Here is a 24,780-nt window from a genome sequence, read left to right on the forward strand (position 1 = left end):
CTTGCGTGGAAACTTCAGCTTTGAGTGACATGGATTTTGTTGAGACTAGCTGTCTGCACTTGTTCGAGTCTTGGTTGAATGGATATTGTTGTATGGATTCAATCATTGGGATATTTGGCCCAGACCCGGACACCAGCGATTGGGGCAAGCTTCTGGATCCGATAGAGCCGTTTGGTACACGGGCAATCCAGGAGTGGCCGCAACCCTAGCGATTCGACATTTTAGCCGCATACGGCCATGTTGTTTAAGAGCGGAGAACTAGCTGAGGATTGAGGAGCAGACTCGGTGGGGAGGAGGCTCCGTGGAAGGAAAGAGTTGAGGACACTCAGGCTGCACGGGCATCTTGTCGGTAGACTGGATGACTGCGATGGAAGCATGGATGATCTTTCGGCCAGGCGAGAAACCTGCCGTCGGTATCATCCTTGCCTAGAGACAGAACAATCCAAACTCATGACTGTATGCTTGTGCTTGCTGGACATGGCACGTGAGAGGGGCAGAGTTTCATCCCGAGAACCGGGATACTGGGCGCGCAGTGCGTTGTACTTTGTGTCCGGAAGTTTATCGGACACAGCGGGAGTTAAACAGCGGGAGTTAAACGGCATGGAATCGATCGTTCTGGTTTGTCAAGATGTGAAACAAGCCCAGAAACGAGAAAGCGCAGCAGATTCAGTCGAGCACCCCTCGCTGATGAGCCTGCATGACAAGGGCCGCAATTCTGAAGCACTAACGATGAAGAGTAGACGAAAGCGGGCGGAAATGAGGGCGACTCCATTACTGACGTCAGGGTGGGCTGAATTGCCCAGATTCGAAGACCAGTGATCAAAGCGCCAGCTGAGACGGGAGTGCGCTGGCCATTCGGATCAACTTGTTTCGCGCAGTATTTCAATGACGACAACGATCGTCCTAGGTCTAGCCCTATCGTTAAAAAAAAACTCCGATGATTAATCAAGGGACATGTAGGAGGAGAGCTTGAGCCAACAAAGGGGGTGGAAAGGGCGAAAGAACTGGAAGAAGTGGAAGAGCTTTGTTATGACAGCTCTTCAAACCCACAGCTGTTCATTGTTGCTGCTTTCGGGTGACGACGGGGCATTTCTTCTGAAGGATTAGGTGGTAGGGATTCAATGTACATGTGTGGTACAGTGGTTACGCAGTGATTCGCAGCGACAGCAAGGTACCCGGCATACCCCGGCGACATCAATCTAGCGAGCGTATGCTAATAAATGAGTGGGCCGCCCTCCTTAGCCTGAGTGGCTTGATACCTTTCGTCATCAGCTCCAACACCTCAGACATCTTTCTCGTCTCGCATTGCAGAGTACTTTAACACCCGCCCTACCGTTTACACGGTGCCAGCCCTCGAACCACAGCCGATAGTCACAGCCTCCCGTTCCAGCCTCGCCGCCGCTCATCGTCGATTCTCATGCGCATCGCTCGCTGACTGCTGCTGGCCTTGCGCCGCCCTCACTGCCTGCCATGTTCGGAGGATCGAGGAGGCACCGTCCTCCCGTCCAGGTAAGCAAAAACCGATTTGGGCTTTAGAGTTCGCCTTGCGAAGTTCCGGCCCAACGCGATTGTGCTAGAGGCACCCTAGGATGATGGCGTTGATGAAGCGTTCGATCATGTCGATGATTGCCCCAGTCGTGTCTGCCCTTATAACCACGTCCTCTCTCACCTACGACCCGCAAGCACCAGCTAACATGGAGTTTCTGCGCTGGCAACAGCCTCTAACTAGGGAAACCGCAAACCCCAATGCTGCGACCGCGGCAGCGTCGGCATTTATGCGCCGCGAATCGTCAAACTCGCTGTCCTCCGCCGCTGCCGCCGCCGCGCTCAGGGCCCGGCCCACGACTCCCACCAATGTCGCCCAAGTCCAATCTAAACGCGCGATGCGGAGGAGCGCATCGGTATCATCGACAGGAAGCCGAGACAAGGGCGGAAGGGATCTTCACAGGACGCCTAGTACGAGTTCTATGACCGACCGAACTTTCCGCTCGCCGTCACCTGCCCGCAGCGCCGCGCCGAATTCGCACGATGTCCCTCCGGTGCCTAGTATCCCCCACGGTGGACAGTACAAGACCGATAAGACGAGCTCTTCCCACAAGAGAGCCACCAGCCTACAGATCCAGCCGTTCCGGACGGCTAGCCAAAAGATGAATGATGGCCAAGGCTCATGGTTTGGTGCCGCGGCAGCCGGCGATCCATCCAACGTCCGCCGTTCAGATGCTGCGATGGAGCCAAGAATTTCTTCCGACCTTCGACCCAGCAGTCCTAGCTCGTCTATCAACTTTTCATATCCTCGCTCTAATCTTGATCCCGGCTCCGAGCACGCCCTGGTCTACGACCCGAACTCTAGGAGAATGGTACCCCGAGCCGATTTGCTCATTCGCGAACAAAGCATTAGGGATGCTTCAGAGAAGCCCGTAAAAAAGAAGAGGTCGGGCGTATCAAAAGGTGGCTCGCATCTGAATAGGGGAACCGTGAGTAGGATCAAGGGCACAGCGGTCGAAGCCCCAGTGCCGTCGTCTACCGCTCTACAAACCACCCGAATCCCAGCAAATACCGCCGATACTGTCCAACAAAAACAGAAACAGGAGCCTCAGCAAATTCCGAAACCTGCCCTTGCAATCCAGACGCAACCTGTGGTAGAGCAACCGCAACCGGAACAGCAACCACAACCGCAACCGCAACCCGTGGAAGAGCCACACTCGGAGTCGGAGCTGGGATTAGAGTCGGATGTTGAGGAACCCGCAAATCACAATCAGAAAACGACGCACCAAACGCCTGTCTTCCCACCCGATAACCTACCGCGAAGCTCACCTGTCAAAAAGAGACCGTCTATAGTCCACGAACTTCCTGAGTTGGAAGATCAGTATGACCAAGAAGATCGAGCAGCGTTCCAGAGCCAGGAGCCATTGGTTTCTGAGGAGCTACAGAGAAAATCTTCCCCGCCGATTCAGACGGAGCCAGATGCCACAGTTGTCGAGACCGAGTCTCCAGAGCCTGAGACCAAGGAGGCTGAGCTTCAACAACCTAAGGCTCAGGCCATCTTCGCGACACCAAACCAAACCCCTTCCAGAATCCGTGTACATTCCGAAAGCCCTGCCCGAACCCCTCATTTCGCGCCGACAACCGACCAGCTTATCGTGAGACATGAGCCGCCCTCTCGATCATTGTCGCCGCGAAAATCTGCTATGAAGCATCGAAGCCCGACGAGAGATGCGTCACCTTCAGAGGATGGCTCGGAGGCTTCCAGTGCATTCATGGGCGTAGGGACTCACACAGACCCGGGACTTGCTCGAAGAAAGAGTGTTCGTGTGAGCTTCGATGACCAGAATACCATGGTTGTGGGAGAGTCTGCAGAACCAACGGAACCAGATTTGACTCAGTTACCAAGCCCGCAGGTGAGAAAGGCTTGGCACAATATTATCAGCCGGCCGAAGAGAGACTCAGTGTCGTTGGACGAAGATGAGAAAATGACACCCAGACCAGCTCTGCCCTCGTTTGGCAGCATCCGAGAAAAGAAGACGAGGGACTCTGAAGAGCGACCGCTGGTCCGCCCCTCTGAACGCCCTTGGTCTCCCCCAGTGGTTGCAGTACCTTCCAATCAGTCAGACTCCAACCAGGTGCCTGCAGCAGATCCTGGACAGTCGAGCGATCTAGCCATTGGCTCTATTTTGGCCCAAGAACAATCATCTCGGAACGCGGCCAACATTTCTAAGTATAGAGAGCCACTACCTCCGGTTGTAACCTCTGTTGATTCTCATGGGTACATCAGCAACAGCTCGGATGATGATATGGACCTGGAGGTTCCAGTAGAGATGGACCAAGAACAACCCGCCAACAGTTCTCCCGCCATGGATCCGGCCATTGGGAGCGCAGAATTAGGATCGAATGAGGGCATTCCGATGATCTCTATCTCCCATCCCAGTCCTCGTGTCGAGGACGAAAACCAGCCAGACTCGCCGCAAGACTTCTTTGATCTGCCTGGTGGCTTCCCCGATGATGATTCGACACCAAAGTCTGATGAGGCCAGAACTCCACCCCTGGATGCCCTTGACAAGCCACCCCGGATCGTGGACAATGGCAGCTCAGCACAGACGGTGGTTTCTAAACAGCCTCCGCCATTGACACCACAGCGATCCATGGAGTCTAACATCGGTGTTCCTCCAAGCCCTCAGATACACGATATTCAAGAGGAAGATGAAGAAACTGATGGAAGCAGCATTTACAGCGACGCTTATGAAGACCTATCTGATATTGACGGTGATGGATTCATGTCTCTCGATGCTATTGTTGACAGCCCTGTCAACAAGGTCTCCCAGAAGCTCTTCGAGAAGACGGTCGCCAAATCTAAGGAACACGAAGTCGCTAAGGATGCAATGTCGACCGAAACCGTGGCACGGGAACCTTTGCAAACACAAGATGATTGGGAGCGCGCAAAGGCCTACTGGAAGAGTCTCAGTACCGACAAGCGGCGCCAACTGGAAAAGGAGGCCGGGGAAGAGGCTGGGGAGGAGGCCGACCTTGACGAAGCAGCACCCCAACCCAAGAAGACTAAGAAGCGAAGGTCTTTGGACAAGGGCGCTGAGCAGGTGCTTTCTGCACCACTTCCTGACCCAAGCCGGGTCTATCAGATCCAGCCAGGTACGGCGTGGCAAGCCGAAGTGCCTGAATCGCCACCGAAGGCCGGGAAGGCAAAGAGTTCTGGCGGGTCAAAACTTCGGAAATCAATGCGCGGGGAAGAGTCCAAGGCATTGGAGCAGTCAAGACCTATTCAATCTGGCAGCATGCGCAAGTCTATGAGATCAGGCGATGCTCCTGCGCCAAGCTCTCACGAAGTCCACATGCGAAAATCTCTCCGTGCCGAGCCTGAGACGGTTGTTCTCACGGGCAATAGGATACAAAAGTCGCTGAGATCAAATGGGTCTACAGATGGCAGAGATAAGTCTCGCCCGTCGGTGAACGAAAAGGTTCGGCCAGCGTCATATCAACCTATAGCTGCCGAGCAAGTCCAACCCCACAGACGAAACCAGTCCGCCGATAGGGCTACTCCATCAGCGGCCATGACTGCGAGTGCTTCTACGAAACCAACCCTGCGGCGACGAGGCTCCGATTCTAGTGAAAGCAGCTTCCGTCGTGCACGCACCGGTGGAGGTGAAGGCTTTGGTTTTAAGAGAACGATGAGAGGCAACCCGCGGGAATCTGCTGGCCCTCCATCCGATCGTGGCAGGGGTAGCAGCCGATTCAGTCTTCGTTCTCTTTCACCTACGGGATCGGCTTTCCGCCGCAACTCCGGTACAATCTCTCCGCCAGTGGCCATGGGAGGCCGCATGCGCCAGTCCTTGCGTGGTGACTCCAGCGACCGGAGCACTTCTAGCCTCCGTATGTCCAGTTTTGGCCGCTCCTCGAATAAGACCAAAAAGGCCAAAAAGGGTCGGAACAACAGTCGGTTTGCGGACTCGAGCGACGAGGAAGCTGCTCGACCTGCGTTCCGAAGCCGATTCGCGGAGTCCAGCGACGAAGATGATGCGCCTTCGCCTACGCCGAAGGGGAATAAAGCGCCCAGGACGATGCGAAACAAGACATCCAGCTCGGCTGCAGCTGCTGCCATGGGTGTTCCTCAGTCCCAGAGAGAAGAGGAGGATTCTCCAGACCTCCCGGACAGCGACGATGAGATTGAGCGACCCCAATCTGTTCCGCTTGCCAGTGGCATGGTTTCAAGACCAGCTGCAATGCTTAACCGGAGCGGCTCTGGGCGAGATAACATGAGATCCCCGACTCTGACGCAACCCGCCAATGCCCAGGAGTCGGGGACATCTCGACCAGGTCATACCCGACGAGGAAGCCTGATGTCTATCCTTCGACGCAAGAAGGACGGCAGTGGCAAGATATCTCGACCCGTCAGCGAGAGCGCAGCTCGACGAGATACTCGGCTGGAGCGCAGCACCGAAGAGCTCGCCGTGGTCCGCAACACCAGCACCCCGCACAACTCACGACTCCAGAAGCGCGACCGGAGTTGGCCGCTACAAGAGAGTGGCGATGGCCAACAACAGGACGATGGCTACGGTGAGGACGAGTCGCACGACACGTACGTCAACGATGACAAACGACCCTCTACTGCTAGTGGCCATGTCCCATCCTCGCCAACCGCGGCAATGAAGCATGGATTCCTCAAGCGACGCAGCACTTCGCAAGGCGCCATTGGTCTTGCCCATCACGACGACTCTGAGATTCACGGCACTCGCCCTGAGGACCTCGAGGTCTCTCAGGTTCCCCCCGAGCAGCGAAAGAAGAAGTTTGGCTCCTTGCGCAAGATGTTCGGCCTGCATGACTAGGAAGGGTGCTTGCCTGACACATTTAGTTGATGCATGGACTTGCAGCGTACCTCTTTCCCCACCACCTCCCTCACTTCTCTTCCTTATTTCCCTTCTGCATTTTTGTTCTTGTGGCGCATTGGACAGTGGATGGCTGGTTGGCTGGATACCTAGCGGTTTGGGCAATAGACATCGCATAGGAAGATTTGGCGTCTAGCACAATCTTTTAGTCTTGGATTGCATTTTTTATTTCTTACTTTCAGATTCATCACCTTCGCTGGATTAACTCTTTTCTTTTACTCATACTCCTCTTTTAACAATCGAACCGATCGGCAGACGGACGGACGGATGGATGGAAAAGTTGGTTGGTTGTTGCACCACGGTAGACTCCATAACGGAGTACTAGGCCTTACGGCTAATGCGTTATTTGAGAATGGAGGCTGGGGAGAGGTAATGTTTACGGGGGCATGATATTTGTGGGGGTCGGGATAGTATAGGCAGGTACTAAATGGGCCAGCAATAGATGCCAATTAGATTCCTTCTTGAACATACATCACCGGACCAAGTGTACACATACATGCGTGCATGAGAACCCCAAAAGCCAGGGAGCAATAACGGATAGAGGTTGAATCTACAGTCGAGGATGGTATGTAGCACACGACATGAACAACGGACTTTGTTGTTGTAACATGTCCTATCCGCCCCTTAAAGCGACGCTAGATAAGTCGCAATGAACAACCCTATGATGCCACCCGTCCCATTTCTATTTCCATGGCTCGAAGGCCATCCCGTGAGTCAATCCACACGTTGGCCAGATCATTGGGGAAAACGTGGCGCACCCGTTGGCCTGTCTCCCCCAAATCCCCAACTGTTGCCGCCTGAATCCATCCCATTTACCCTGCCTAAAAAGGAGAAGAAAAACAAAAAGATATGAGCTTCTCGAATGCACCCAGAGACTCCGTAATGGTTTAACGCATAAAATCATTCACCTGTATGGGCACAAAATATAGCAAGAGAAGAGAAGAGGTGATGAGCTTTCACTGAAGAAACATATAAAACAGCCACGGCTCAGTACATGCGGCATTTGGCCATGTACAAACGAAGCGCGGGAATTTTTGAGGGTATAAGCGAAAAACAAAAATCTAGTTTTTAGATCGCGGCTTGCTGCCGTTTCTGGTTTTTTCGCGCTCGAGGAGGAGCATCAGTTGGCTTTTTGTGCGTGCGAGAGGTACGCTGGCCGATGTAGTGGGTTGAGTTGGTGTAAGTCGGGAGTCGAGAATAGAGGGCTCGATTGGGATGGAATGATGGGCCGGGGGGCTGCCTAGCATGCTTGGCTGAGGCATGGAGCCTAGGCCGGTCTGATCAAGGATCATTCCCTTGACATCGATATTTGTGGTCTCTGCTTTCGCCCCCGTAAAGAGACCCGGTGATCGGCGGTTATTTGGATACTTGGCAGGGTCATATCCCCCATGAGATAGGGAGCGTGCCATCGTAGGTGGACCATCAAACCCAGAGCCACTCTCTAATGATCCTACCCCTAAGGTTGATCGAGATGCTGAAGAATCCCTTCTCCTCGTGTGACCAGGAAGGTCAACCAGAGAGTGTGTTTGGAAAAGGATGGGTCTCGCGTGCTCAACAGGTTGGAGTCGTTTCATTTGAGACGGGGCTGGAGCCCCATGTTTGGGTGTGCCATTCCTTAAAGAGATCGGTGGCCGTGAGATGGCAGGTTGCTTACCTAGTGCCTTCTGGCTCATCACAGGACGCTCCTGTGGGACAGATGAGCTGCTGTCCTCTGACGCCGAGCTGACCGGCTCCGAATCCTGCTCGGTGATCGGGGTTACAAGGCGTTGAACGCCTGCATGTCGCGACCCACTTGAAGAGCCTGATTCTCGAGACCTAACATCAGGAGAATGCCGTTTGGGCAGCACTGGCCTTCTCCTGGTTGCAGCTGAAACGCCCACGAACTTCTTCGTTGTGGGGGCAGAAGCCTTCTTTTTAGGCGAAGGAGCCACATAGATCGGTGCTTCGGAAGCCGTAGCGGCTGTGCTCCCCGAAGACGGTATCTCATCCTCATCAGCAGACTCGTGTGGTGAGACGAAACGGGCCGTGGGCCGGGGGCCCGAGGAGGACGGGCCTCGAGCCTTTTTCAAGATGGGGTGCGGAGGAGGAGGCTTCGATGCGCTGGAAGATAGGGTTCTTAACACCGAATCGCTGGGTTTTGTCGAAGAGCGGGACTCTGGTGGAGGCGGTAGTGGAGATGACTCGGCCTGGACCGCTTCCATGAGCTGTCTAATAATGGGGGGGATCTGATCATGCCAGTCAGCATCAGTGGCCACATGGCACGGCCATGGTGGGACATACATCGGGTCCCTCCCATCGATTTGGGGGCCCCTTGAGGGGGACAAAGGTTGGCCCAAGCGAGATGTCCTCATAGAGCTTGGCCAGAGTACTGCCCTTGAGAAGCCTCCTGTCGCTGCCCCAAACATGCCACCAGAAATTCTCTAACCGACAAGCAGTAGGATCCTTAAGCCTCTTATATGTCGTGGTGTAGACTGCGCATCCGGTTAGTGGAGGCTGCTTCGGTGCGGACTGCAACAGGGAGGTATACCATGCCAATACTCCCAGACCTTTTCAGGGGGGACGACGGCGTAGTCAGCGACCTCTTTGTAGATGTTTTTAGAGTTGATGACAATGCCCTTAGGCAGTATCATAGGCGGGCCCGAGTCCATTTGTACGACTTAGGAATACCAACAGGACCCAAGAACCAAGAGCCACTACGGCAGCCCAGAAGTTGCAGAACCTGAAGGAAGAGCTCGACTGTCGATGCACCCACTAAGTCTTGGGCGGGGAACTGTCTATTGTCGGCTGCGAGGGCGAAGCATGATCGCTGGTGAAAGTTTGTCGTCGGTGAGTGAGGTGAGATTCAGAGTTGGGGTGAGAGCGACAGTGAGAGTGAGAAGAAGCTGATTCGTGTGTAGCCCTCGCAAATTAAAGGAGGCCTCTTCGCTCACAGGATCGACTTCGAGTGCGAGACGAACGCAGGGCCAGACGGGACCTTGGAGAAAATAATAAAGCTTGATTATGGCGGTGGGCAACACAGGCTTGAGCGAAGCCGCAGTGCAGAGCGATACAGGGCCGAGGTTGTCGTGTGGCTCAGGGATCTTCTGCGTCGGTGCAGGTCACGCTGTACCGGCAATTACCAGTGACGCAAGGAATTAGGCCGGTGACTAGTGGTGGACCAAGCCTAGGCTTATCGTTGGTCTTCGTCTTATCCTCGTCTTGGTGAAGCGAGGCAGTGGTAAAGCAGTAGGTAACAGCTTGGCTCAGAGCTGACAGCTGAAGCCGGGGAGGCGCTGTGTAAGTGTGACGAAGCGTCCAGGTGGTTGTTGGCGGCGGCGGCGGCGGCGTCGGAACCAGGATAACGCCTTTCTCTGGCTCGTGCAAGTTTGTGCAGTGAAGTGCAGTGTAAGAGTGTGCGCGTCACGGGGCCAGAGGCGCATGTAACGGAACGGGGAATAAGACGTCAGAGAAAAAGACGGTGGGCGGCTCTAGAACGGCTGGAGATGCGACTGCGGCCAGTGCTCATGCTGGTGTTGCCAGGGAGTCGTTGGGCCGTAGCACATGAAAAAGAAGGGGAAAAATCTCAGAAAGAGGCGGAGCTGATGGCGGCGGCGCTGCAGTTGATCACCCAAACTCCCAGGGCGGGCGTTTTAGTATGTGTTTGGAGTCGGGTGTAGAGTGAGCTCGCGGGCGAGGGTGCGCGAGGAGGTTGCAAAAAGGGACGGCAGCTCGGTGTGAGCCGGAAGGAGATGGAGATGGTAGAGGTACCCTACTGCCGGAGTGTGGTGGGTCAGTACCTGAGGCAGGATTGTTGGTGGCCTGGGACCCAATCCGAGATCGAGAATACCTTGAGGCAGGAAGGAGGCAGGTGGCAGGTGGCAGGAGCTGGCGGCAGGAGGCAGAACGGCAAAGATAACCGTAGAGGACGGGGACGGCCACGGGGACGGGTCGGTATGGGATGGGGTTTATAGGCCGAGTCCCAGGGGTTCGATGCCGAGAAGATGTTAAAGTGGAGGCGGCTCTAGTCCTGGCGGCTTGCAGCACACTGCAGTTTGGCTGGGCGAGTAAACCAACGGCGTGCTGTTATACAGGACAGGATGAGGAGAAGAAACGAGTTGGGGGCCGGGGACGCGAGACGACAGACGGAACTAGAAGTCGGGCGCAGGAAAAAGAAACAAGAGAGTTGGAAGGGGTGGAAGAAAGGCGGGGACGAGAGGGAAAGGAGAATGAGAGGGAGGTGAGAGAGGCAGAGAGCTAAAAGCGCTAGAAAGCGGAAGATGGTGAGATGAGATGGGTGGAATGGGCAAAAGGGGAGGGACAAACGTTGACTTTGACTTGGCTTGTCGGTCTGGGTGGCAGTCTCTCACGGTCTCGCGTAGCCTTCCGCAGTCTCACTCACTCACCCATCTCGTGCCCGGTGCTTCTCTAGGGCTCCGGCACGGAATTCTAGCCCACGCGGTCGTTCGGTTGTTCGCGGACCTTTGGGGCAGTTATCAGTCTCAAGTGGGCGAGAGTGAGCAGCCAGGCGGGCCTCTGGACTTCGGGTTCGGGAAGGCCGCCACTGTCTGTCTACCAGTACCTACTGGAGCTCCGTACTGGGATCCAAGGTTCCGAATGGTTGGGGGGAAGGGATCCTAGCGCAAGCCCTGCGCCAGCCCTGCGCCCTGGACCGCCTGTATCTCGGACCGGGATCGCCCACGGAGCAGGGAGCTGCTGCAGTTACGACTGTGTGAGTTGTCGCTGAGCTCCGAGCGCCCTGTGGATGGATGATAATACGGCATGGGGAGGGCCTGGGCCGCCAGTGGGGGTCCCGGTTGGGACCTCGAGCACTCGGAAGACATCCATATTGAAGAGCGGCGTTCTAGGCTTGAGCTTGTCCTGGACCTGCCTTCCAGATTAGTGGACCCATCCCCCCCTCCTGCCCTGAAAAGGGCCTAAAGGAGAGGGGGCGAAGCTATAGCGGAGAGCATGTATCAGAAGTGCGATCGATGTGTTGCTCGTCATCATCGACAACGCTGCTGGAAAATGTCACCGGACATTTCAAGATCCTTTGCTTTTGTCTTCTTTTCTTCTTCTCATGCAGCATGACCAGCCCCCTATTCGTATTCTCACTTTTTCCTCCCTCGCTGTTTGCTGCATGCACTCCCTCGCTGACAGTACCGGCCAGTCCTCCCTGCCTTACGCTTGGTGCAGCCAGCGTGGGAACAAGCAGAAACAGGGTCCACGAGACCGGCGGCGCAGGATCACGGGTCACCAACACATCAGATGCCACCTCATCGACTGCGCTCGTCCCTCGCTTTTTCGATTGAAGTCAAGGCGAGCCGGGTCCCCCAAGTCTCAAGTCTCAAGCCCCAATCCTGACAGGTCTCACCTTCACCTGACCTTTCCCATGGATTCTGGGCCAAGCTCATTCACCGCCATCCCTGCGTCGAGGCAGGGCAAGTCGTTGACTTGATTAGGCCTGTCTAATAAGTAGGGCAATCAGTGGAGGTTGATATGGTCTTTTGGCCCCATGTCGAAATCCCCCCCCTACATAACACATGCTTTGCTTTGCAGGCGGGCAGGCAACCCACAGTGGGTTGCCAAGATCGATTGATATGGAACCGCATCCCAGACCGTTTCCTGACTCGCATTTGATTCATCTCCTCCTCTTCTCTCTCTTTCCATATCCCTCTCCTTCCTCCCACCCTCCCCCTCTTCCCTCACTTCTCCTCCCTCCTGTCGTTTGGGCAGGGCTTGCATGGGCTTTTCAGGGCCTCAGGCTTCGGTGCATTTCTATTCAATCATCATCGTCGAACGCCGCCGATTCACTACTTCCAAGCCACCCGCCACTTAGCAGCCATCAGATCATCCGTCATGTTTTGGAGACTGTCACTGCAAGATGATTCTCAAGTCGGCGGCTCCGCGTACTGTCTCGCATCCCGCCCTCTCCGGTATCACCAATCGCTCGCTTCTGAGTCAAGACAGCCTTCTGATCCCGATGTGGCAGGATCATCCTCATCTAGCCGCCGAAACCCATCCAACCGCGCCCGGCTCCTATCCGTACCCGTACCCGCCTGCAGGACTCCCCCACGCCTTCCCCCCCTGCACCGCATTCTAGAACAAGTCACAGATCAATCTCTTCCAACGTGTCGTTCCGTAGTCCGGAATCATCCATCATCTATCACAATGTTGTCAAAGCATCCCACCGCCACCTACTTGTCGCCTGAGCTCCTTCCCTCCTGATGACACACTAGATAACCTCCTGCCTACCTCATATTCTTTGCTTTTCCCATAGCACCCAGTATGGCCCCGTGCGCCACTTTGCTTACTCAAACCCCAGGTCATTCATCCTCTGTGCGCAGCGCGCGGATCACCAGTAAAGTCGCACCTGGCGGTCTCTACTCCGTCCTCCAGATCGTGTCGTTTGCCTCCATCTAGGGAACTTATCCAACTCCCTGTCTATCTTATTTCTTTCTCGCGTAACACCTGTAGCATCACGCAACAGGGTCATAATGATACGCCCCGCAGGTCTCCCTCTCCTCCCACCTACGCACAACACAGCTCCCACGTTGCCGTCCACGTTTCATGCCGCTGTCTGGATGGTGTCAGCTCAGACAAGCCCTCGGCCGAGTCTCACCGCCTGCCCACGCGACACGATTTCGCCCCCTCTGACAGGTCCAGTTGCACCCACGGTCCAACTGCCTCCCTTTCATCAACCACCATGGCCACAGCCCGCCCTTAGGCAAGCTGGTGCGAAGTGCCTCGAGGCAATTGGCTGCTTGGCCAAGCTTCCTCCCACACAGCGCAATTATTCTTTCTTTTTCCCGCCCCCGTCTCATGAGACCTGCCCTTGCTCCAGAGTCTTCTGATCTGCCCCCTTTGCGGGGGTCAGACCCGAATGAACAAGTCGTGTGACCGACAGCCACACGAATGGGACTGTAGGAAACTCTGCCGAGCGCCTTGTCTCATTCACCATTGGTGGGCACATCCAGACGGCTTCCTTGAGGCTGGAGGCGAATGCCTGTTCCTGGAGGCACCTGACTTGAAGTGCGGCATCGTCCGGCCCGTCTGTGGCTGCCCGTGCGTGGTCATGTCGGCCGAGAGGAACCCTGGCTTTGCGGGGGAACCAATCCCCAGATCCATGACGCCGGGCTTCGACGCTTAGCTGCGGGGAGGCTTCAACCCGGGGATGTAGGACTAACGGCAAAAACGAAGAGCTTCGGCGATGGTTGACGAAGCGAGTTGACGAAGCGAGCTCACCACTCTTGCGCCTGGGGGCGCTGCTGCTGGGATGGTTGATTGTGATTCAGAACCCACGTGGGTTGGATACACCAGATGCGACTCTCATCAACTCGACAAGTCGGAACCCCCCACGCTGGACCCAGGGAGGCCAGGACCACGCCAATCAATGGTTGCGGGGTCGAGCGATTCGTGACTTCACATGGAGGGGTTGCCCCTCGCGCACACTGCGATAGCTGTCAAGCTGCCTCTTTAGGAAGCGACAGCCCAACCATTTACCTGACTGCATATTCTGGCCAGTTGCGAATCCTGAGGCTGACGAGCGGCGCGATTTAGAGCATTGAGCAGAGGTCACATGTCCTTGCCTCCTCGTACCCTCACTATCTCTCGTCGGGTGTCGCATCGACACGCGAGTGGACATCCGACAACGGGGCGGCCGGCTACGATGAGACCTGAGGCCAGAGAGTCCAGAGAGTCTAGAGCGTCAGAACTCTCCAGCAACTAACCCACCGTACTTACCCCTCAGCTGCGGGCTAACTGCCTAGTATGTGTTTAGTAACAGAGATTTGGTGAGCATGCAGGGCCAGCTTGAGTGGGGTTTTACATGTGAAGGAAGCGCAATCTCGACTATCTGCCAACTGATCCTTGTTTGGTGGCACTGGGCGGCTCTCGACCACAGTGGCGAATACTATGATAGCAGGCCATCTCCACCAGCATGGTATCATCTGCACATCCAGCCCTCCCTGAACGTACATTGATCAACTCACCTCTCATCTCACGGCACCATCTCACATCCTCTCCTCATATCATTGACATACTGTGCCTGTTTGTCCAATAGCCACACTACTCTTTAAGCCCGCGACCTGCCGGGCGTACCGCACCGTTGCAATCAGGCTGGGGGCGGGGTTCAACATCGATAAAGCCTGGTTGGGTGTCCTGCAGGTCTCCTGGTCGAGTCGCCACCAGAGCTGGCCCCTACCCCTCCAATGCCCCTGGTCCATCGGCCTCAGCCGTTCCCGGTAATATCACCCTCTGCAGCTTGTCTGACATGGGGCGCATCTAGGGCGATGGGACGGGATGGGTGTGCGGGCATGCGGCGACCTGGTGTCACCTTGAATGTTGTGTGACTCTGGAGTTAACGCGTAAGTACATGACTCCGTCTCGGCTTCTCTTGTGACAACGGCGTATAGAAATGATGTCTTTGAGTGACTGGATAATTATGCTCTGCATATGTCGCAACCATTATAGCAAGGAACTAGCGCGCTAAATTCCAACAGTAGCTAAATGAAGATTGGAGAAGTTAGTAGTAAGAAGCAAATGGCAAACGGGTTTAGAAAATATTGCACTAAAGTTGTTTATTTCCTGGCCATTATTTTATTCTTTATATTTAATGTTTATTACCTTCAGCCTTTCCTACAGATATTCCAACAATTAGGTCGGTTTCATCTGGTACAGTACATATCTACTCATTACGTTCGAGTGATTCGTAATGTACCTCCGCTTGCAGCATCACCTACATATGCTGCTACACGAGTAGAGTATAATCACCCTGTGACTAGAACATCATTTGTCACATTGGGTGGCATCTCAACAAGATTGGGTAGGATTAGGTCGGCACTAACTTAGGCTTGTAGTCTCTTTCCCCAAACCTCGATGTTGTTGTCTCCTCAGCTCATGTGAGGCAGAACCGTAATCACCTCCAATACGACATGGTAGCTTTAGTATTTGGAAGGGTTTGCATTTCATCACCGTCACGTGTGTGACGACCGAGCGTTTGTGCAGCAAGAAAAACTTTTTTGGTTTGTAGCATTATCATTATCTAAGCCAACCCGATTCTATGCCGGCACGCCCGCCTGAAATAAACACAAATGAGAGTAGTAGCCTCTTTTTTCCTTGCCGCTTAGGTGACGGTATAACCGCCGTCAACGCGCAGATCCGCGCCGGTCACGTACAGGCTGGCGTCAGATAGCAGGAAGGTAACAGGGCCCATGAGGTCCTTGGGCAGACCCATCTTTCCCTGAGGGATGAGCGAGGTCCACTTCTGCTTGAGAGCCGGGTTCTCGTCGAGGATCTTCTCAGTCCTGTTTTGATCGTCAGCTGTGGGTTCCATGTCATATCATCATCGATCGGCGATGTGGAGGTGGGGTGGTATTTTATAAACATGGGAGCTGCGCGCCGACGGACCGGGACGGTGGGTATGGGGAGTAGGTGGTCACTTACAATGCGGTCAGCATGTATCCCGGGGAGATACAGTTGACGCGAATGCCGGCGTGGGCCCACTCAACGGCGAGGGAGGCAGCGAGATGTCGGACAGCGGCCTTGGAGGTGTTGTAAGGCCTATTGGCAAAGTCAGCAAACAAACGGGCTTCAACTTGGTGGATTATCCATGGCTTACGTCTGAGGCTGGGGCACGTTGACGATAGAGCCAGACATGCTGCCGATCATGACGATGCTGCCGGGGCTCTTGCGCTCCATCAGGTGACGAGCGACAGAGGTAGCGAAAAGGTAGGTGCCGTCGACATTGACGGCCCAGAGCTTGCGCATACGCTCGATGGGGTAGTTGACGGCCTCAAAGTTCTCAGTGAAACCAGCAGATGTGACGAGGTTGTCGATCTTGCCGTGGGCGGCGAGAATCTCGGCGATGCAGGCGTCGACGGACTCGGGGTCGGAGACGTCAGCGTAGTGGGCGGTAACCTTGGGGATGCTAGAGCACGTTGGATGTGAGCTTCTGTATTCCTGTCTGTTTCAAATTTCGAGTTCCGTTGGGATTTGACATACCGCTCAGCACGAGGATTCTCCTTCTTGAAAGCCTCAATGAGCAGGCCGGTCTGCTTCTCAGCCTCCTCTTCTGCATTAGGTATTAGTAATTTGATTCAGCCATGTAAGTAAGTTGGTGGTAGTGACTGACTGTTCATGTCGACAAGGGCGAGGTTAGAGCCAGAGAATACCATTCCCTGGCCGATGACGAGACCGAGGCCACGGGCGCCGCCAGTGACGATACCGACGTTGTTGTCGAGAGAGAAGCTACCGAGGGTAGGCTTAACGTACTGGCCACCAGTACCAGCGACGGGCTTGCTGCTAGGAAGCTCGTGCTCCGCGGGGTGCTCAAGCTCGACGCCAGGGTCGGTTCGTGAGTAGCTACCAGGCTTGTCCTGGCGGGGAGGGCCATTGTGTAGCATGCGCGCAGCGGCAGCGACGTATGCGTGGCGCATGGCCACCGGCGCGGCACGGCGGGCGCACTGCCGAAATACGGGGGCAATCATGGTGGCGGAGATGGCTGTGAGGTAGTTGTGAGGTTGAAGAAGATGAGTAAAGAGAATTGGCTTCTCTTTAAAGAGGGTGAGGCAGCTAGGAGCTTGAAAGGCCCGGAGCAGGTACGCAGGTGGCGACTGCTGTTACGGGTGGGGAGCTTGGAGGATACAATGTGGCGGCGGGACGGATACGGGAGTGATAGGCGCTGGAGAAGGCAAATTCAACAGCTACTGACGATGGAGGCGATTGATGATGGAGAGAAGAGGGAGACGACGACACGATGCCGACGATCGCTCTGACTTATAGCTCTTTGACACATCGTGCTCTCGTTCTGTCGCCAACAGGGAGTTCCAACTCAGGCGGCGTGCTGCACACACACCTACACCCCCAGTCCCGGCTTTGACGACCTGGTGGGATGGGATGGGATGGGACCCTCCGTCGCATCCATCCCGTTGATCCCTTCCAGATGCCCTGGGCCTGCATGGCGCTAAGCAAGCCCAGATCCGAGCTGCCGTGTGTGCTTCTACGGGACACATGCGGTGTCGATATCGGAAGCACGCACGCACTGCCATTCTTCGGGACCTTTTCTCAGTTTCCCCCGATGCCGCCATCAATGCACCTAATCGGTTTTATTCTGATGCCTGGGGCGGGGCGAGGCCTAAAGGTCAATCTAGCGGCTCAACATGCCCGATTGACCTCCTAGCTACGCAAGCTACGGCAACCTCGAGACCAATTCGTCTCTGGCGTGGTATCTGAAAGAGGGCAACCACGCCGGAAGTCAAAATGATGGTCATCGGGGTGGCTGCATGCTGCGACCGCTCCCTCCTCCATTGTGTGTGAGGGGAACGGTTGGGACGGTTGGGCTGTGATGGGACCGACTTGGACGAGCTTAGACCCCTCGCAACTAGAGCTACTGGAGCTACAGAGTTCTAAAGTCTCGTTTTGGGTTCCCGAGAACAGAACTGCTCCCACAGGGGGGGGAGCAGGGGTCTACCCCAGCGCTGGGAATTCCGAACCGCATCACTCTCTCAGTCGGGTCTCATCAGTCTCTCCGTCGCAGTCTCGCTCCCCGTCTCGCGCACCATCACACCTGCACTCCACGTTCTAGACGCTCGTTGCTGGTTGGAGCAGGGTGGCTTCGCCCGTATCCGGCCGAAACGGTCTGGAACTCGGACGACATCTGCCGCCTCCTCCGGGCAAGATAGGGAGGGATCATGTGAACATCACGAAGCAGATGTGCGGGGGGTGAAGCCCGTTTTGATAGGTACATAGGCCCATAATCACATCGGTGGCAACTTGGAATGGGATTGCCCTAGGGATCAGGAAAAGATGGGCAAGTTGTCACGGAGGATGTCAATTTGTGGGCATTGCGCAAGTATCTAAGTTAAGTAGGTTAGTAGGCGTGTGAGCCTTCGGGAGTAGTGCGCAATGACATTATTACTACACCTTGAGCCAGGCCCACGTAAGAAACAGAAGAACAAGGTGTCTCCTCCTCGACAGGTACACGCAAACAGATAGGGAGACAACAGAGCGAGTAAAATTTCAAAGAGGGGGTCGATCTCGCTTGCGCTGATTGCGAGGGATCATCACGCTCACGAGGTCGGCGCCGACATGGCGAGACGACAATTGGAAAAAGGAAAGTTGTCCAGGTGTCCTGCGGCCATGCAACACACAGAGCCCCTCGGACAAGCCACGGGGGTGGGACACCAGGGTCGCATTATCCGCAGGATGCAAAGCCGTAAAGCTGCAAAGCACAAGGAGGCACCGACAGCTATGGGGAATCCATTCTGGGGAGCCCGGTTATGGGGAGGCTCCGTGGGGTGAGGTTGAACAAAGCACATCCGAGCGGTCTAGCGCTGCCGCGTCGGCTTCGAAGCTTTGAGGGGGGGGGGGAGGGGGGGGAGGCTTGGTTGCCGACACGCCTAAGCGGCGTGCAGAAAGGAGTCGCAGTGAGATTGGCTTCCCTCGAGCTGTATCAACGACACCAAAGCCCACCGAAAAATGTCACGATAGTTGTCTTGGTCCCGCTCGCCGCGGAATGCGGTGGCCTCTACTCACCGCACGGGCGACCATCCCACGGCCAGCGATCCACTGGGGGACAAGCTAAGACGACTCCCCGGGACAGATCTAGTTACCGGGCAGCTAAATCAGGTACAAAATCCCACGTCCTGTTGATAATACGTAGACTCGATGCACTGTCATACATGTACACGCACTATTCTTAGCAGGGTGCGCTGTGCGTACGCCAAGATCAGCTGGACTTGGCCTCGTCGCGAGGGCGCCGCTAGTTGACCCCCATCCCAGTCCCGGCCCCTGGGAGACAGTCCTCGTGGGACATGGAAATTTTCCAAAAGTGCTGGCCCTGTTGCTTGGTCTGCAGTTTCCGTGGTGCGTAGTGATTTGATTTGCTGAACTAAACCTGCGACTGCGACTAGGTGTGACTGATTGTGCCGTCCTCTTGGGTTGGTTGTTTTGTTAGGGCTTCTCTCGGACTCTCCTACAGCAACTATTCATACCTCAGACCGTGTATCTACCACTGCCCGTATTCTATCCCTTTCCACACAATCCTTCCCTCAACAAGATCCAGAACAGATTTCCTTGACTGTGAGACGCTGGTCACACCGCCAACACCTCCTCACCGTGGCTCACCGATGATCAGTTTCGTCCGCAATCTCACCCGTGGCCCCCATGGACTTTAGTAGTCTCCGCGGTCGCCCCCATGCCGCACGCCGCGTATCTCAACATTGCATCCATTGCTATCCATTCTCGCTCAGGCGTCCGCGTACTCCTTGTTGAATGCCCTTCCGATCACCATCCGTCTAATCTCAGAAGTGCCGGCACCAATCTCGTACAGTTTGGCGCTGCAAATGTGGTCAGTTGACTGTTTATATTCCCGTCATGTCTGCAGCCACCCGACCCGTCCCGCCCGCGGCCTCCGGTGTGAATCGGATACCGGATGGCTGGGAACCAAAGGTCGGGAATGAAGACAACCTGGAAAAAAGAGAATTGGAACTTACTCCCGAAGCAACCGTGATGCAGGCATTTCCTCCACATAACCCATCCCGCCTAGCAGCTGGATACAGTCCAGCGTGCACTCCGTCGCTCGCTCAGCCGCGTACAAAATGGCACCCGCGCAGTCCTGCGTGCGGACAAGCCCATTCTCGTCCACAGCCCTGGCCGTCGCGTATGTGTAAGACCGCGACGCCTGCAGTTTCGTGTACATGTCAGCCAGTCGGCCCTGCACAAGCTGGTTGTGTGCAATGGGCTGTCCAAACTGCTTGCGCTGGTGGGTAAACGGAAGCGTGACGTCGAGCGCCGACTGCATCAGGCCGATCGGACCAGCGCTCAGCACCAACCGCTCCAGATCCAAACCTTCCATTAGAACTCGCACGCCGCCGTTTATCTTTCCCAGTACGTTCTCTGCTGGCACAAAGACCGAGTCGAACATGAGCTCACCGGTGTTGCTGCCGCGCATGCCCATCTTGTCCAGCTTTCGCGCGCAGCTGAAGCCCTCGGACTTAGTTGGTACCAGAAACGCCGTGATGCCCTTCGAGCCCTTATCCGGCTCCGTCTTCGCGTACACCACGATCAAGTCTGCGTCGGGCCCGTTGGTGATCCACATCTTGGATCCATTGAGCGCGTAGCCGCCATCCACTGCCCGCGCCGTCGTCCTCATGCTGACCACATCACTGCCGGCCCCGGACTCAGACATGGCCAAGGCACCCACCTGCGTGCCCGCGATGAGGCCCGGCAGGTACTTCTGCTTCTGCTCCGGCGAGCCGTTGAGCTGGAGCTGGTTGACGCAGAGCTGCGAGTGAGCCGCGTAGCTGAGGCCAATGGACCCAGACGCCCGCGAGATTTCCTCCATGACTACACAGTGTGCCTGGTAGCCCATACCCAGTCCGCCGACATCCTCGTCTGCCGTGATGCCGAGGAAGCCAGCATCGCCCATCTTTTGCCACATCTCGTGCGGGAACGCATTGCTCTTGTCTGTGTGCGCTGCGACCTCCTCTGTGATCTCTCGGCGCGTAAACTCTTGTACCCGCTCCCGTAGTTCCTCGAGCTCCTCGCCCGTCGGCGCCTCAAAGCCCTTGGGGTGCTTGGACGAGTGCAGGCGAGACTGGATTGGGGGAAGCGTCACGGCTGGTCGCCATGACCTGGCGGCGATAGGCCGCGCAAGGGATCGGAAGGTTCGCAAGCTTGCCATTGTCTGTGGCCACGTATGATGTGGTGAGAATTCAATGGACTCGTATGAAAGAAGAATGGGCCTAAGTCAAAGACCTGCAGACTGAGTTGTAGGTCGTCCGGCCGAGGACGACGGGAAGTTGTGAGGCGATGCGGGCCGTAGCAAGCCGCGCTCGGCTTGCGGCGGGCGCTTACCCCAGGTTTTAGGACGTCATAAGCTCGGCCTTAGCATCGACTCCCTTGCCCGGCATTGCCATACTTCCATCCCGAGATGCCCTCCCCAAAGCCGAGATTTTCGGAGCAAACACATTTCTGCAAGCTGTAAAGACCTCTTTGGAATGTCGCTCCCACGTTCATCCCGTCAGGCCCTGCGGCTGGGCGGCCAATTCGGCCGTCAACGTTGCCAGGGCCGCTATCTGCAGGCGCGGACCGTCGCGAACCTCACCCCGCCGCACCAGGCCGCTGCCATCTCACGGCTCCCGAGCAACGTCGACCCGTCGTCGGATGAGTTCAAGGAGAACGAGCGCCAGATGAGTGAGGTCATGGGCCGCATGCAGGACCTGGCGCGCAAGATCCAGCAGGGCGGGTCGGAGAAGGCCAGGCAAAAGCACCTTGCCCGTAAGAAAATGCTGCCGCGGGATCGCGTCACGGCATTGATCGATCCGGGCACTACCTTCCTGGAGCTTTCCCAAATGGCAGGCTATGAGCTGTACCCCGAGGCAGAGGTGCCTTCAGCTGGCATTATCACAGGCGTTGGTGTTGTTGAGGGCGTCACGTGTGTGATTGTCGCAAACGACAGCACCGTCAAAGGCGGCACATACTACCCGATCACAGTGAAGAAGCATCTCCGCGCACAAACTGTTGCTCGAGAGAACAAGCTACCGTAGGCCTTCCACCAGACTCAGGCCATTGTGTTGCCAACACTAATACGTTGCAGATGCATCTACCTCGTTGACAGCGGCGGCGCGAACCTGCCCCATCAGGCAGACGTCTTCCCTGACGAGAACCACTTTGGCCGAATCTTCTACAATCAGGCCAAGATGAGTTCTGAAGGCATCCCCCAAGTAGCGGTAGTCATGGGACCTTGCACGGCCGGTGGCGCATACGTCCCAGCCATGAGCGACGAGAGCATCATTGTCGACGGGCAGGGACACATCTTCCTCGCCGGCCCGCCCCTGGTCAAAGCCGCGACTGGCGAAGTCGTCAGCCATGAAGAGCTAGGAGGCGGGAAAATGCACTCGTCCGTCTCAGGCGTGACGGATTACCTTGCCGTGGATGATGCCCATGCCATCGTGCTAGCTCGTCGCTGCATCAGCAACCTCAACTGGCCGGCGAGGTCGCCAAACACCCAAACGCCCAAGCCTACCTTCTCTGAGCCGCTACATAACCCGGAGGAACTTCTTGGAATTGCTTCGACGAACTTGAGGAAGCCCCTACCTATCCGGGAGGTCATTTCCCGTATCGTCGATGGCTCCGAGTTCTCCGAGTTCAAGCATGACTTCGGTACCACACTCGTCACAGGCTTCGCCGAGATCTACGGCCACAAGGTCGGTATCATTGCCAATGACGGCATCCTCTTCGCCTCATCGGCAGTAAAGGGCGCGCACTTCATCGAGCTATGCTCGCAGCGCGGCATCCCACTTGTGTTCCTGCAGAATATCGCGGGCTTCATGGTGGGCTCGCAATCTGAGCGCGACGGTATCGCCAAGCACGGCGCCAAGCTAGTGACGGCGGTAGCATGCGCCGACGTACCCAAGTTTACCGTCGTCGTGGGCGGCAGCTACGGTGCCGGCAACTATGGTATGTGTGGCCGCGCCTACTCGCCGCGCTTCCTGTGGATGTGGCCCAACGCGCGGATCGGCGTCATGGGCGGCGAGCAGCTGGCCGCCGTCATGGAGACAGTTGGTAAAAAGGCAGACCCGGAACTGAAGGAGCGGATCGAGCGAGAGAGCGACGCGACATACTCTTCGGCCAGACTATGGGTAAGTTAAGATCACCTGCTGGGAACCTACAGTAGCTAACCAGGCCACAGGATGACGGCATCATCCCACCGCAACACACCAGACGATACCTTGGTCTGGGATTAATGGCTGCTATGGGAGGAAGGAATGAAGTTAAGGCGGGCGATACCAAGTTCGGTGTCTTTCGAATGTAAGAAGTCAAAGGAAGTGAGGACGGGTTCCCTTTGTAGGCTCTTTCGGCGTTGTAGACACAAGCTAGAGACTCAGGTATCTGAAATCACGGTTCATGGTTCCGATGAGAACTGCAGTCATCCTTCCGGTTGATGTATATGAGCTCTCTATTCCTTCAGGCGTGCACCTATCCCGACTGAATACTGACGTCGGGGGTTGCTAAAGTTCAAGGTACTTGGATTATCGCACCACGCATTCCTCATCAATTACTAGGGAAAACATTTGAGAACGAGGATTAGATCAAAAATATCTTGCTAACGAACGTGCCTAGATTCCTATCCCTTCCTATTAGCTTACCCGTATCAAATGTTCCATCCATCTGCACCAACTATAACCTCGTCAAATCGGTGGGTTTTTGCGCCGGTTTCCTCCAGCCGGTGTTTCCGTGTCGAGACGCATGCGATCCAATGGAATCTGATCAATGGTTCCGCATCATGCACGTGTTGGTTGGGTGTGGCAGATTGCTCATGGTTATGTAAACTACCTAGGTACCCTGAAGTGCGGGCGAAGTTCCCAGCCACTACGTAACGGCCAGGCAGAACACCAACACAAGTTCCATCCGTCTTGCATATCCCCGCGCGTGTCTCGTCATGAGCAGACTTGTTTCCGAAGCGCAAGCTCTCCGCCATCGTTTGGAGCCATCCAAGGCGTTGCAAGAAAAATTGCTAGACGCTGTCGCTACCGCCAGCGTCAATATAGGTACGCTGTTCTTCACCTTGGCTGTGGTTTGACTATTGGGAGCGACACGCTAAATCAGCCACAGAGCTCCTGCAGACCCGCGGCGAGCTATCTCCAGACTTGATGCCGGGACAAGCCAAGAAGAGACAACTTAATGATGGATCCGATATCGATTATTTGCTCGCAAAGAAACCCCGAGTGACGCAGACGAGGGAACAATTGACTAGCGGCCAACCAGCTGAGCAAATGACCATTGCTCAACTACTAACAGAGGAATTTGTTTCAACGACTTTACAACAACCAAAATCTACCGCTTTCAACCCCCAATTCTCGGGGATTATGAAAGGTTTCCTGAACCCTGTCAAACCCAGTCTATGTCCCGAGTCTGTCCACGCCTATATTTCCAAGTGGCTTGAGTCAATATCCATTGATGCGGATCAAGACAAGTGGTGTCAGTCGGATAGCCAACGCAGCCATTCAAACGACGATTCTGATTCAGAGGAGCTCATAAACCCAGCGCTGTATAAACACGCTGATCTCAATACCGATGGAGTCGCTATCTCGCCAACATCACAGCTATCCTGCTCCCCGAAAGACCACATGGAGGCAGGATCTCAACGCAGCTCGCCTGTCGCCGTGCATGCATCCTTGCCTCCCGAATTAGTGGCGGTGGATGCTCCTACTACACAAACTCCAATGAAGCTCGATAATGCGCTGTATGGGAAGGGGGTATTGGGCTCAACCAGCATGTTCATGCGCTCTGGCGGAGAGAACTTCCCCGATAACAAAAACTGAGCATTTTGAGTTTATTGGCAAGGACAGCGACGCCCCCGAGCCATCAACAGATCAGATGTCGCATGCCATGGACTTGGAAGACCTTG

At 55.6% G+C, this 24,780-nt stretch overlaps 7 protein-coding genes across 7 annotated transcripts; 4 read left to right on the forward strand and 3 right to left on the reverse strand.

Moving 5' to 3' along the window:
* Positions 1 to 1,470: 1,470 nt before the first annotated feature.
* BGZ61DRAFT_491919 (uncharacterized protein) lies at positions 1,471 to 6,332 on the forward strand (the record flags this gene model as incomplete). Its single annotated transcript, XM_046250478.1, has 2 exons — positions 1,471 to 1,509; positions 1,719 to 6,332. 2 exons carry the CDS (start codon positions 1,471 to 1,473, stop codon positions 6,330 to 6,332), a joined length of 4,653 nt encoding a protein of 1,550 aa, XP_046107697.1.
* Positions 6,333 to 7,349: 1,017 nt separating this feature from the next.
* BGZ61DRAFT_185874 (uncharacterized protein) lies at positions 7,350 to 9,337 on the reverse strand. The gene is made up of 3 exons (XM_046237748.1): positions 8,920 to 9,337; positions 8,673 to 8,863; positions 7,350 to 8,617 (listed from the first exon to the last, which is right to left on the reverse strand). Exons 1-3 carry the CDS (start codon positions 9,038 to 9,040, stop codon positions 7,454 to 7,456), a joined length of 1,476 nt encoding a protein of 491 aa, XP_046107698.1. The 5' UTR covers positions 9,041 to 9,337; the 3' UTR covers positions 7,350 to 7,453.
* A 3,393-nt stretch (positions 9,338 to 12,730) lies between these two features.
* Positions 12,731 to 13,272, forward strand: BGZ61DRAFT_185927 (uncharacterized protein). Its single transcript, XM_046237749.1, has one exon. The coding sequence runs from the start codon at positions 12,866 to 12,868 to the stop codon at positions 13,220 to 13,222; it is 357 nt and encodes a 118-aa protein (XP_046107699.1). The 5' UTR covers positions 12,731 to 12,865; the 3' UTR covers positions 13,223 to 13,272.
* Positions 13,273 to 15,365: 2,093 nt separating this feature from the next.
* BGZ61DRAFT_446801 (uncharacterized protein) lies at positions 15,366 to 17,087 on the reverse strand. Its single transcript, XM_046245243.1, has 5 exons — positions 16,501 to 17,087; positions 16,371 to 16,440; positions 15,988 to 16,296; positions 15,813 to 15,929; positions 15,366 to 15,673 (listed from the first exon to the last, which is right to left on the reverse strand). The coding sequence occupies exons 1-5, from the start codon at positions 16,853 to 16,855 to the stop codon at positions 15,493 to 15,495; spliced, it is 1,032 nt and encodes a 343-aa protein (XP_046107700.1). The 5' UTR covers positions 16,856 to 17,087; the 3' UTR covers positions 15,366 to 15,492.
* Positions 17,088 to 19,197: 2,110 nt separating this feature from the next.
* BGZ61DRAFT_415514 (acyl-CoA dehydrogenase/oxidase) lies at positions 19,198 to 21,150 on the reverse strand. Its single transcript, XM_046243356.1, has 2 exons — positions 19,862 to 21,150; positions 19,198 to 19,705 (listed from the first exon to the last, which is right to left on the reverse strand). Exons 1-2 carry the CDS (start codon positions 21,049 to 21,051, stop codon positions 19,615 to 19,617), a joined length of 1,281 nt encoding a protein of 426 aa, XP_046107701.1. The 5' UTR covers positions 21,052 to 21,150; the 3' UTR covers positions 19,198 to 19,614.
* Positions 21,151 to 21,367: 217 nt separating this feature from the next.
* Positions 21,368 to 23,184, forward strand: BGZ61DRAFT_346809 (carboxyl transferase; the record flags this gene model as incomplete). The annotated part of the gene is made up of 3 exons (XM_046239919.1): positions 21,368 to 21,912; positions 21,967 to 23,011; positions 23,062 to 23,184. The coding sequence occupies 3 exons, from the start codon at positions 21,368 to 21,370 to the stop codon at positions 23,182 to 23,184; spliced, it is 1,713 nt and encodes a 570-aa protein (XP_046107702.1).
* Positions 23,185 to 23,811: 627 nt separating this feature from the next.
* Positions 23,812 to 24,694, forward strand: BGZ61DRAFT_529831 (uncharacterized protein; the record flags this gene model as incomplete). The annotated part of the gene is made up of 2 exons (XM_046253465.1): positions 23,812 to 23,920; positions 23,985 to 24,694. The coding sequence occupies 2 exons, from the start codon at positions 23,812 to 23,814 to the stop codon at positions 24,692 to 24,694; spliced, it is 819 nt and encodes a 272-aa protein (XP_046107703.1).
* Positions 24,695 to 24,780: the final 86 nt, after the last annotated feature.

This window comes from Ilyonectria robusta, assembly GCF_021365365.1.
Source record: "Ilyonectria robusta strain PMI_751 chromosome Unknown BGZ61scaffold_5, whole genome shotgun sequence".
Classification (NCBI taxonomy): domain Eukaryota; kingdom Fungi; phylum Ascomycota; class Sordariomycetes; order Hypocreales; family Nectriaceae; genus Ilyonectria; species Ilyonectria robusta.